The sequence below is a fragment of the Strix aluco genome, chromosome 34 (genome assembly GCF_031877795.1).
Source record: "Strix aluco isolate bStrAlu1 chromosome 34, bStrAlu1.hap1, whole genome shotgun sequence".
NCBI classification, from domain to species: Eukaryota; Metazoa; Chordata; class Aves; order Strigiformes; family Strigidae; genus Strix; species Strix aluco.
Window position 1 is genome coordinate 1,031,805 of NC_133964.1, and position 12,152 is coordinate 1,043,956.

At 48.5% G+C, this 12,152-nt stretch overlaps 1 protein-coding gene across 1 annotated transcript; it reads left to right on the forward strand.

Annotated features, from left to right (window-relative positions):
• The first annotated feature begins 1,422 nt into the window (after window positions 1-1,422).
• On the forward strand, window positions 1,423-10,731 carry LOC141917167 (olfactory receptor 14A16-like). Its single transcript, XM_074810251.1, has 2 exons — window positions 1,423-1,441; window positions 9,734-10,731. Exon 2 carries the CDS (start codon window positions 9,796-9,798, stop codon window positions 10,729-10,731), a length of 936 nt encoding a protein of 311 aa, XP_074666352.1. The 5' UTR covers window positions 1,423-1,441; window positions 9,734-9,795.
• Window positions 10,732-12,152: the final 1,421 nt, after the last annotated feature.

Sequence of the window (12,152 nt, forward strand, 5' to 3'; positions counted from 1 at the left end):
GCAGCCCAGCTGCAGCTGCGGAGTGTGGAGTTCTCTGACCCGCAGTTCTGTTATCCCGCGAGGGAAGCGGCCGCAGAGGAACGAAGCGCAGGGCAGACTCTGTACCAGTGGGGGGTAGTGCAGGACGAGGGAACATTCCTTAGTACAGAGCGCCCTAGTGCCCGCCCGCTGGGTCATCGGTGCTGCCTGTTTGTTCGGGCTCAGTGTTTGAAGTGTCACAGGTGAAATATCTCCTCCAGCGGGAGGCAGTAATTCTGTGTTCATTGTTGTCTTGAATTTAGGTGCATACTCTGTGGGGAGAGTGCACCCTTGTACCATCTGCCTGAGGGGGTATTGTCAGCTTACTTGGGTAGCATTTTAAGGTAAAGTAGATGAGATGGGAAGTGACCAGAGTGGGGGAATAGTCAAAGAGAGTCCCCTAGGCTGTATTTTAAAACACTGGAAGAAGATAGGGGGACCTCCAGGCGCAAGTGTGAATAAAAAGACACTAATCAAATATTGCAATCAGTGGTGGTTTATAATAATTTAGTCGATACTGATCAGGTGTGAACCTAGCAGCCTCCGAGTCAGTAACATTATTAGATACCACGGTATCCTTGATACCAACAGGAGTATATAGACTGTTGGGATATGAAAAAAAAAAAGAAAAAAATAAAGAAAAAAAAAAAGGAAAAAAAAGTGCATTATTACTGGGAAGATCATCTACAAGCTTACAGGGGTTGTTCGTTTTACCAGAGCTCATAAATGCCAATTATGAAGGGAAAATCAGAATTATGGCCTGGACCCCTGCACCCCTGTGTTCAGTAACAAAAGGGTCAAAAATTGCTTAGCTTGTTTATTTTACTGCGGTTCCCCCTAATAGTATGCCGAGAAGCCGGGGTGACTCAGGATTTGGATCAGCAGGTACTCCTCAAATATTTTGGGCTCAGACACAAGGTCGACCTCTGGTAAAACGTACCCTGACCAAAGCAGAAGAATCTGTTGCACTGACAGGCATTTTAGATACTGGCGTGGATGTGACCGTAATATCTGTGAGCAGATTGGCCGTTAGCTCGGGTAACTCGAGTGCTTTTCGGGGTTGGTGGTCATGCTGTAACGTTTCAAAGCAAAGATCTCATTCATGTAAGGAGCCCAGAAAACTGGGTAGCAAATATTCATGCATTTATATTGGAAACCCCTATTACATCATGGGGTCGTGACTCAATGGGGAACTCAAATTGGATCAAATTTGTCTTAATCGCCACTGCAGCACAACCCACCCCTAAACCCACCCTGAAACTAACCTGGAAAACAGAATCACCCGTGTAGGTGGGTCAGTGGCCCTTGCCAAGGGAAAAGTTGTGCCACCTTAATGATTTAGTTCAGGAACAGTTAAGTGCAGGACATCTCATACCTACCACCAGTCCTTGGAACACCTCGGTGTTTGTTATTTTAAAGAAAAGTGGTAAATGGTGACTTTTACATGATCTCCGACACATTAATGATGCCATGGAGGATATGGGTACGTTACAGCCAGGAATATCCTCCCCAACAAGGATTCCCCAAAACTGGCATCTTGTAATAATTGATCTGAAGGATTGGTATTTACCATTCCCTTGCATCCAGATGATGCACCTAAATTTGCCTTCTCTGTTCCCAGTATTAATGTCAGTGAACCTGCAAGACGGTACCACTGGGTTGTTTTACCACAAGGCATGAAAAACAGCCCCACGATGTGTCAGTGGTTTGTTGCAAAGGCTTTGAGCCCTGTTAGAACACAAGTCCCCCAGGCTGTTATAGATCATTATATGGATGACATCCTTATAGCAGCAGAAACACAGGAGATGATGGAAAAGGCTCTTGCTTTAACCAAAGACTCAGTATCTCAAATGGGGTTGCAAATAGCGCCTGAAAAGGTACAGAGATCATCACCCTGGCAGTACCTGGGGTGGAGAATTTGTGAACAGACCATTGTCCCACAACAGGTTGAACTTAAAACTGATGTTAAGACTTTAAATGATTTACAGAAACTGTTGGGAGCCATAAATTGGATACGGCCATTGTTGGGCCTAACTAATGATGATCTGCATAGCTTGTTTGATATTTTGCGAGGAGATCCTTCACTGACATCACCCGGAGTACTTACAGAGAAAGCGAGACAAGATCTCCACCGTGTAGCTAACGCCATCTCAGAAACACAAGCATCGCAATGTGTGCCCAGCCATACAAAACCAGTTTTCTTTATCAAGGCATCAGGTAAAGACAAAATCGCGACTTGCCCTGAATACCAGAGGACTCCCTCTCTTCAACAGCCAGTGGTGTCAACCCTCGGGGACTCGCCTCCTCAGAATTATGGCAATCTGACATCACTCACTTCGCTGCATTTGGAATGTTAAAATATGTACCTGTGTCTGTTGATACCTTTTCTGGAGCAGTGTCTGCGTCCTGCCATACAGCGGGGAGTCAAGCATTGCCCAGCATTCCCCACTCACCGACCGGACAGGCCACTGTGGAGCGTACGCATGGCACGCTAAAGCATCTATTACAACAACAAAAAGGGGGAGATGGAGGGTATCAATCTACACCTAAGGAAAGGCTAAATAAGGCATTATATGTCATGAACTTTTTAAACATTTCCCCTGTCTCACAGGTGCCACCAATATTGCGTCACTTCTCGTCGCAGATACCACATCAACAAGAAGTCCAGGGCAAGGCTCAAGTGTTAGCAAAAACCCTGGAGAGTGGTAACTGGGAAGGACCAGATCCTTTAATAACCTGGGGAAGAGGTTATGCTTGTGTCTCCACAGGTCACGGTCCCCGGTGGTTACCGGCAAGGTGTGTGCGACCACACCTGAGACATGAGAGGCAGCTTTTGGTGGACACTCAGGAGCCGGCTGTGGGTGCTGTGGATGCCCCTATGCCGACAGTTTGCGGTCTCTTCGACTGATCATTTAAGCAGAATGGATGGGTAATGCTTGCTGCTGCAATAGGACCAAATACACCATCTCTGTCCTCAATCACACTACGGTTGCCAACTCTTTTAAGACAAAACGCTGACAGTAATTGCAACTCCTTAATGAAATATATAGGCTTACTAGTCACTAGGAAAGATGTAGCTTCGACAAAATGTAGTTATTAATAAGGATGAAATGCTATAAGAATGTGTGTATTCAACTTCCTTTGTTTAGCAATATTAAGAACTCAAGTGTTTAACCTTATTAGAAACTCCCTTGGTTTTCCCCCTTGAGTGGTGGCCAGGCTCTGGGTGGAACCCAACAGGAGGATGAGATCAGATGTTTCCACTCAAAGAAAATTGCCAGTTATTTTGGCCTGTTGATTTAGAGGCTGGACCTGCTTGCAGCAATGTTGGATGCCTCATGTACGGATGGACGCATCGCGTAGGATTTCCGGTTTGCGAGGAAGGGCACTCTAAATTCTCGCTGCATCCAGGGTTCCCCAGCAATTGCGGATCTGAATGTTAGTACCCATTAAGTAAGTGTGCTATTTCGTATTTTCCTTACTGTTTACTTTTGTAGTATTTAGTCATATCCCCTAATTATGGGTACTGAAATTAGCCTACTCTTTTTAACTAGTAACTGTAACCACTGTATTGTTTCTAGCATTCTGTGAAACTGTTTTAAGTATGTTGTATTTTTGGAGTTTGCCTAACCCTTAATTGATAAAGTCTTGAAATAAGTCTTGCAGGTGCAGCTGCAAAACAAAGAAAGGGGAGATGTGGGAGGCATTGGCCTGTCAGCCTTACACAGCCTCTGAGCAATAGCTAGGGTTGATGAAGAACAGGCCTTGGAAGATAGATAAGAAACTGCTGAGTTGTGCCAAGGTAGCGGGCAAAAACAGCAGACAGCTGTAACACTGAGCTGTGAAAAAGCACTAAGCTGTGACAAGTTACCGTCACGGTAGGGCGGAATGAGCCAGGGAATATGGGAAATTAGTTCAATTGACCCGTGAAACTAATAATGGACCAGCCTATACCTCTCAAAAATTTATTCTTTTTTGTCAACTCTGGGGTATACGTCACATCACAGCTATACCACATTCCCCCACAGGGCAAGCCATCATGGAGAGAGCGCATCAAAACTTTAAAAGCGCTTTTGCAAAAACAAAAAGGGGGAGAGGTCTTGGCTGCTGCAGAATGACTTGCAAAAGTGGTGTATGTGTTAAATTACTTATGGCTCACAGGTGACAGGGAGGAACCACCAGTAGTAATACATAGTATGGGTCTGAAATCCGGTATAAGCCGGTGTGGAGATGGTGCTTTTGCTCAGTACAAAGATGTTGCTATAGGAGAGTGGAAAGGACCTGTGGAACTAACAGTGACGGGTTGAGACTATGCCTGCGTTATTACAGATACCGGCACTAGATGGGCTCCATCTCGCTGGGTGCGGCCTTGGAAAGGAGATCAAGTTTGTGATTCTAAGCCTTGTGATGGTTCCGACAGTGATTAATGCTCATCCAGCAAAAGTAGTGTTTCCCCGACCGAATATAGGGGCAACTATAGCTAAAGAGAGAGGTCAAGAATCCTTCTGCCATTTGATGGCTACTCCGTCGGACCCATTCAGAACATGTTTATTGAGAATCCCTTACTTTGACCCACAAGAATTCATTGGGTTTGTGTCAGATGATAGATGGACAAAAATGAAATTTTCACAGGCCAATGCCATTGCTCAAATTACCCAGCCTGGCACCAACACCACAACCTTTTGGCAAGGTCAACTTATCATGAGCAAAGAATTGTTAAAAGGAGTAATCATTGTAATTATTGTGATTATTGTGCTTGCTATTATTTTGCCGTGCTTAATTTCTTGTATTAGACAATCGCTGCAGAAAAGCTTGCAAGGAGTTTGGATTGCTCAAAAACAAAAAGAGGGATCTGCGGGGATTCTAAAGGATTTCCTGTGAGGAAATGGGCATGTGAGCAATCCTGCATATGAGCAAGGCTGGTAAAGTCTCAGCTTCGGCAAGGATGTGACTAGGAAATGACCCTGAAAGAATGAGGAAGAACCCAGGAAGATAAACAACTTCAGGGTGTGGGTTTGGGCGGAGAAGGAAGTTTGTACAATGTCGATGTGGCAGTTTTCATCCAATCAGAAGAGAGCTTAAGGCGCATGTGCAAAGCTAACTGTCCAATCAGAAAGAATTATACCATGTGATCATATCATGTGATTCTCACCAACACTATAAAAGGCTTGCTTCACTACAATAAAATCAGCATTGCTGGATCACGTTGATTGTGTGCATGACCTTATCTCCCGCAGAAGTCCTGCTCTTTGCCTTCTTCCCTTCTCTCAGGAGCCTCAGCTCTACTTTCTCACACCTGACTGTTACATCCCTGACCAGCTCCTCGTTGTTTCTAGCTATGATTTCCTGCAGGACACCTCCCCTCACTGCCTCCTCAGTCACCCTTGTCTGGGAGATGTTGTCAATTAACTCCAAAACCTCCTGGATGACTTTCACTTTGCTATGTTGCCCTTTCAGCAAATACTGGGATAATTTTAGTGTGCTATGAGGACCAGGGCTTGTTCCAGTTGAATGAAGCTTCTTCATCTACTTCCTCTTCCTCATCAGGGGGTCTACAGCAGACAGCCACCCACCACAGTGTTGTTGCCATAAAGCTGGTATGAGAAAACCCTCTAAGACTCAATGTGAGTTTCAGAAAGCAGCACTCTTTATTTCAGTACGGAGCACACAGGGGAGAGCTCCTCCTGAAGTGTGCGTGCCGATCGTCTCCAAAGTAAAAACTTATATAGTAGCCAATCATTCGTATTCAACATTATCCTGAGAAATTATTAACATATTCAACACTTTTCCTGGAACTCATTAATATATGTAAATGTCCTTCTTGCATGCACACTTAAGATCTTAGATGGTCTTCAGGGGCCCTCTGGTGGTCTCTGATAGTCATCACGGTGCTCGCTGGTTGACCCTTTTCCTTGCACATGCTCGATTTCTACTTGGCTAATTCCCATCTTCTTGCTTAACTCGTACCAGTTCTGTCCAGAACAATTCTTTCTTCTTGCAGGTCACCTGAGCCAGTACCTGCCAGTAAGATTTATTTTTCTCTTCTCTTCTTAACACTGAGTTAACCAATTACAACTATTTCATAATTTAAATTTTCCACTAACTACTACATATAGAAGATGATTAAATCACAATTTTTACTTTAACAATTTTTTATGAAGAGCTTTTATTTTACTGTATTGATCAGTCTGATTTGATTTTATATATATATTTATCAATATCTATCTTCATTACTGTCATTAATCACATTTATTCATTTGATTTCTTGATCCCTAAATCAGGATAGTGAAGGTAAGGGGATTTCAAGCAGCATTGTTGGAGCATAACAAGTTTCCTTAGTTACATAAGACCTAACCAAATATTTTAACCATCACACATGGTTCCTAAAGCTCATCTAGTTTCTGTGATTGAGTTTCGCATCAAACAACATTCTAACATTCTATTTCTACTACATTTAAATCTAGTGCTTTTTATAACAGTGTTGCCCATGACAACTCTCTCATCCATTCCTGGCAGAGCTCCACACATTCCTGCTGCTCTCTTCCAAAAAGGGCAACTTCCGCTCTGGGTCCAGCCCCATGGCCTTATCAGTACCAGACCCCCAAGACCCCACAGTTTCTCCAGGAGGGGGGATTTGTAGGTGTCTGCCACTCCTCATGCTGTTCTCCTGTGAGAGACACCCCAATCAGGGTGAGCCAGCAGCACGCAAACATGAAAATCTGACCAAATGGAGCTTCAGTCCGTGAGGACCTTGAGAAACTCTGGGATTGGGCAAATGGAAGTCACTTGAATTTTTACAGGGAGAAGTGTCCAGGCCTGCATGGGTGGGGGGCATCAGGACAGGCTGGGACTGGGCTCGCTGAGCAGCAACTCTGAGGAGAAGGGCCTGGGCACTGCAAGGGATGCCCTACGAGACAGGAGAGGATGGACACGGTGAACAAGGGCAGCTGCCTACGGGGCTGCATTAGGAGGAGTGTGGGCCACCCAGACACCCTGAGTTACCATCCCCCTCCACTCAGCACTGGGTGTGTCCCAGGGTATGGCTCCCCATTTTGGAGAAGTAGGGACGACCTGGAGAGTGTTGAGTGAAGGTCTGTTAAGGTGGGGTTCGGGACCTAGTGCCCATGACCTCTGTGGGGTGGCTGAGGGGCCTAGACTTGTTTCATTCAGTGGTGTGGAGGCTCAGGCACTATAGGAGTAGCCTGAGAGTGGCTGAGGGGTGATTTCAGAGATGATGGAGTTTTTCTTTTTACTAAGATAGAGGATGAGAAAGAAATAATGCAAGTTAGTGCAGCTGGGTTGGCCCAGACTGGACAAAAGAAAAAAAAAAAAAAAAATCACGCCAAAGGTGGCGCTACAGTGAAATTCATCACCCAGAGAGAGACTGGATCAGATCAAGTCTTATTTCAAAGGGAGAACCAGGGAGGATGACAAGTATCAGTAAAGGAAAGAATATTCTCAGGTAAGGACAAGGTGAGACAGTATCACAATAGAAGAGACTTTGGTGGAGATGACAGAGGGTTGTGGAAAAGCTGAAAGCCCCCAACCAAGCCAACCTCTTCCTTATTTTGGCCATGGCTGGTGTTTCTGCCACTGATGCCTATGAGGAGGCACAGTCTCCTGCAGCACTGGGGCCTCATTGCCCCCTTGTCCCTACTCAGGAGCCTGGCAGGTGCACATCTCCATCGCCCACTGCCCCAGGAAGAGCCCTGAGCAATGGGTGAGGGACAGGATCTCCCTTCCCAGGGGCTGGGGGTCACGGCTTGGCCCTTTGGTTAATGGGGTCAGGGCTTGGCCCTTTGGCTTCATCAAACACATGCAGGTTTCCTCAGCATCAGAGCCACCTTTCCTTTGCTTTTCCCTACCTGCCATCACTGCCTCCACATTTCTGCTCTAAGTGGAGCCTGGAGAGGCTTTGTCAACAGTGTCCCTCAGTGGGACCCATTAAAGCCACAAGAAACTTTGCAGTTTGAATATAACTTTGACTTCCTCAGAGGTTTCTCAGCAGCTTCTGAGTGTCTGGGTTTCATGGACTCAGCACCAAACCCACCTGAGGGGTCATTAAAATATCTTGGGCTGGTCCTGTGCTGCAGAGCTGGGCCGGGCTCCTGGGACGGAGGGAGCTCAGGGCAGGTGGTCAGCGCTGCAGAGAGACAGCTCTGCCCAGGAGCAGCTCCTCTGCAAAGCGCAGCAGGGCTGAGGGCACTGCCTGCAGGCACCGAGGGCAGAGGAGCCGGGCACAGAGAGGGGAAAGGCAGACGGCAGTGGCAGGATGCTGAGAGCTCACTGGAGGAGAAATCTTCACAACACAGTAAGTGTCCTCCTGTTTTGCTGGGTGGGCAGTGGGAGATGGTAATCTATTTCTCCTTTCTGTAGCAGGCTCTAAGACCCCATTTCTTGTGTGCAGATGTCTGAGCCTCTCCTGAGCCCCTGAACACACAGAGATGTCCCTGGGCATGGTCCTGCTGCCAGGAGGGGTCTGCAGGGCAGAGCTGAGGACACAGTGGGTGGGATGGGGGCTGTGACCATTGACAGGGAGGAGATAAGGGGAAAGAGAAATAGCTCCAGGCACGGACAGCTCCAGGCATCGGAGCCATCTTTCACAGGGAGTGAAAGAACTAGGCTGACAGCAAAGGTTCAGGGTGGGGGGTGGTATTTGTGCAACTCCCTATTAGACCTTCAGTGAAAGTGCTGTTTACATAATAATCCCCTCTGTTCTTCTCCCCCACCAAGCAGAGCCTCTGCCCTCCAGGCCACAGGATCCAGGGCAGGAGCTGCCTCCTGTGCATCCAGAGCTGCAGCAGAGGAGACTCTCCCCAGTGCCCATCTGTCCCTCCCTGGCCTTGCCTCCCTTGGCAGAAGCATTGGGCCATTGCTCCTTGGTTCTCCACCTGCCCCTGCTGCTGCTTCTCCTGTTTTCAGGCTCTCTGGGGATGGGGCTTTCAGCTGCAGCTCAGCAACTGGCCCTGCAGGTCCTGCCATGCAAATATGTTCATGGCAGCAAGGTGCCCAAGCCCCCTTCGAGCCTCTGGGTCTCTGGGAAATGCTGCCCATGAGCTGGGGATAAACCTGGATCTTTTTGCCAGACACCCCCTCTGCAAGGAGTCAAAAATCTCAGAGATATTTAATGGGGACGGCAGTTTTCCACTGGATTCCTCTGCTCTCAGCAGCATCCAATTTCCTGTCAAGGGAACAGCTGGGTGTGAGCCTCCTGCAGATTCCAGAGGTGCAAGCCCAGGGCAGCTGAGAGCAAGTCTGATGGACAGCCTGGCTCTCCTCACTCTGCACTAAGGCTCTGCCCGTTTGCACGCCCGCACTCTCCATGGAGCACTTGTAGCGCAGCAGCAATGTCCAGGCTGTCTGCCTTCAGAACGCACTCCTCAGGTAGGACAGGGCAACAGGAGCCAAAGCCAGAAGAGCAAAGCCCCACAGCTCTGCTCTGCAGCCGGGGGCCCTGGGCGGGACAAGGCTGAAATCTCTTGGATGTCAGGAGTGGAGTTAAGCAGCGATGACTGCGGGTTCCTCTCTGCCTGTTGGTGCACAGCAGGACTGACTCCTGCAGAGGCCACAGCAGAATCCCTTGCTCCCCACTGCCCCCTCAGCCAGCAAACATCAGAGCTCCAGCCTGGGAGCTGCAGGAAGGTCTTTCTGGAAGGACAGAGACTGGGAGGGGTGGGGGTACAGTGAGAAATGGAGGAAATTTTGCAAAAATAAGTCAATCCTAACCATTCACTAACTTTTCCTCCTTGGGCAGTCCCTAATTTACAGAGGCAGCAGATGTCCAACGGCAGCTCCATCACTGAGTTCCTCCTCCTGGCATTTGCAGACACACGGGAGCTGCAGCTCTTGCACTTCTGGCTCTTCCTGGGCATCTACCTGGCTGCCCTCCTGGGCAACGGCCTCATCATCACCGCCATCGCCTGTGACCACCACCTGCACACCCCCATGTACTTCTTCCTCCTCAACCTCTCCCTCCTCGACCTGGGCTCCATCTCCACCACTCTCCCCAAAGCCATGGACAATTCCCTCTGGGACAACAGGGACATCTCCTACTCAGGATGTGCTGCCCAAGTCCTTTTTTTTCTCTTCTTTATCTCAGCAGAGTTTTCTCTCCTCACCATCATGGCCTATGACCGCTACGTTGCCATCTGCAAACCCCTGCACTATGGGACCCTCCTGGGCAGCAGAGCTTGTGTCCACATGGCAGCAGCTGCCTGGGGCACTGGGTTTCTCTATGCTGTGCTGCACACAGCCAACACATTTTCACTACCACTCTGCCAAGGCAATGCTGTGAACCACTTCTTCTGTGAAATCCCCCAGATCCTCAAGCTCTCCTGCTCACACTCCTACCTCAGAGAAGTTGGGCTTATCATGGTTAGTGTCTGTTTAGCATTTGGATGTTTTGTTTTCATTGTGGTGTCCTATGTGCAGATCTTGAGGGCCGTGCTGAGGATCCCCTCTGAGCAGGGACGGCACAAAGCCTTTTCCACGTGCCTCCCTCACGTGGCCGTCGTCTCCCTCTTTATCAGCACTGGCATGTTTGCCCACGTGAAACCCCCCTCCATCTCCTCCCCATCCCTGGACATGGTTGTTTCATTTCTGTACTCGGTGGTGCCTCCAGCAGTGAACCCCGTCATCTACAGCATGAGGAACCAGGAGCTTAAAGAGACATTGAAGAAGCTGATTCAATCAGCTCTTTCTCACCACCATTAACCTGCCCATGTCTCTTCAATACTGATTTCACATTCATTACTGGAACCTCCTGCGCTTTGGGCATTTTCTCTGTGATAACCATGTTTGTCCATGTCTGCATCCACTCCACTTCCCCAGAGGCATGAACCAGCCTGTCTGACCCAGAGGTCTCTTCTCGTGTGTCTGGCACGATGGCACAGGTGGCCTCCCATGTGGCATCTCTGTAATAAAAGGGGATTTCCTCAATGTCTGGAGTTTGGGCTCTTCTTCCAAAGCTGAGGTCAGGCTGAAGAAATTGCCCCCAGAGGAGGCTTCGGTTCCTCATGGGATGAGGTCATTGGGTGATTTGTTAGTGAATGGGCCTGTGCCAAGCCTTCACCTGTGGGTGCCCAGTTCCCCTGAAGATGGCGAAAGTTCTCAGGGATCTGCCTGGGACTGTCACCCCATGGCTTGCAGGCACCACAGCCCACTCACTCTGCAGAGCAGCACCACCAGCTCAGGGCCCTGTGGAGAGCATGGGGACAGGGTAGGAGTGACAGGTCAGTTCAACATGGAAACATTTCAGTGGTGAAAGGTTCTCTGGGGACAGGTACTTCCTCGTAGAAGAGCAAAGGAGCAGCACTGTGTTTCCAGGGGGGAAGGAATAACCAAGAGAAACCTAGTTCTGAATGCACCAGCTTGGGGTAAGTTTCTCTATTACTAAGGCAACTGGAGAAGCCTAAGGAGCTTCTGGGACAGGATTCTTTCCCTGTGAGTGGGGCTGGCACGGAGGGTCTTGCTGGGAGTGGACAATAAGGATGACTTGGAGACAGAAGCAGGGGACACAGGGAGACACTGGCCTCCATTTCCTCATGCCATGGCTGGCCCTCAGCCCTGAGGCTGATGGGGAGGCTGAGAGACCTCTCGTTTCTTCCTTCACTCCCACACTTGGATGGACCTCATCCATGAGCCTGAAGGATGCACAAATGTCCTGTAACTTCAGGGGAAGTAGAAGGGTTTGTAGGACACATGGGAGTGCAGGGAGAGAGAGGTGTGTGTGTGTAAAAGGCAGGAAGAAGATTGGAAGTAGCAGGGAGTGGGAGTGCATCATACTGAGAGGAAATAGGTTGAGTTTTGATTTTGAGGCAGCAGAAGAAGGAAGATTTGCAGTTCAGTGCTGGGACATGGACTAAGTAGAAGATTCAACTGAGGCTGGGGGCTGGGACATCTTTAGTGACTGAGGACCATTATCAGGGCTTTGGAAGAGGCTGCACAGGTTATGGGGATCTCACAGCCATTGTCAGACCACAGAAGATGACAGTATTGTGTTTGAAGAAATAGTGAGGACACAGAGTCCTTGTTAAATGTTGGGAAAGCATGAGGTCAGAGTGAGGTGGGGAAGCAGGGGTGGTGGTTTAAAATCTGCAGAGAAACAGGTAGAGGCATAGGGAAGTGTGGGACAG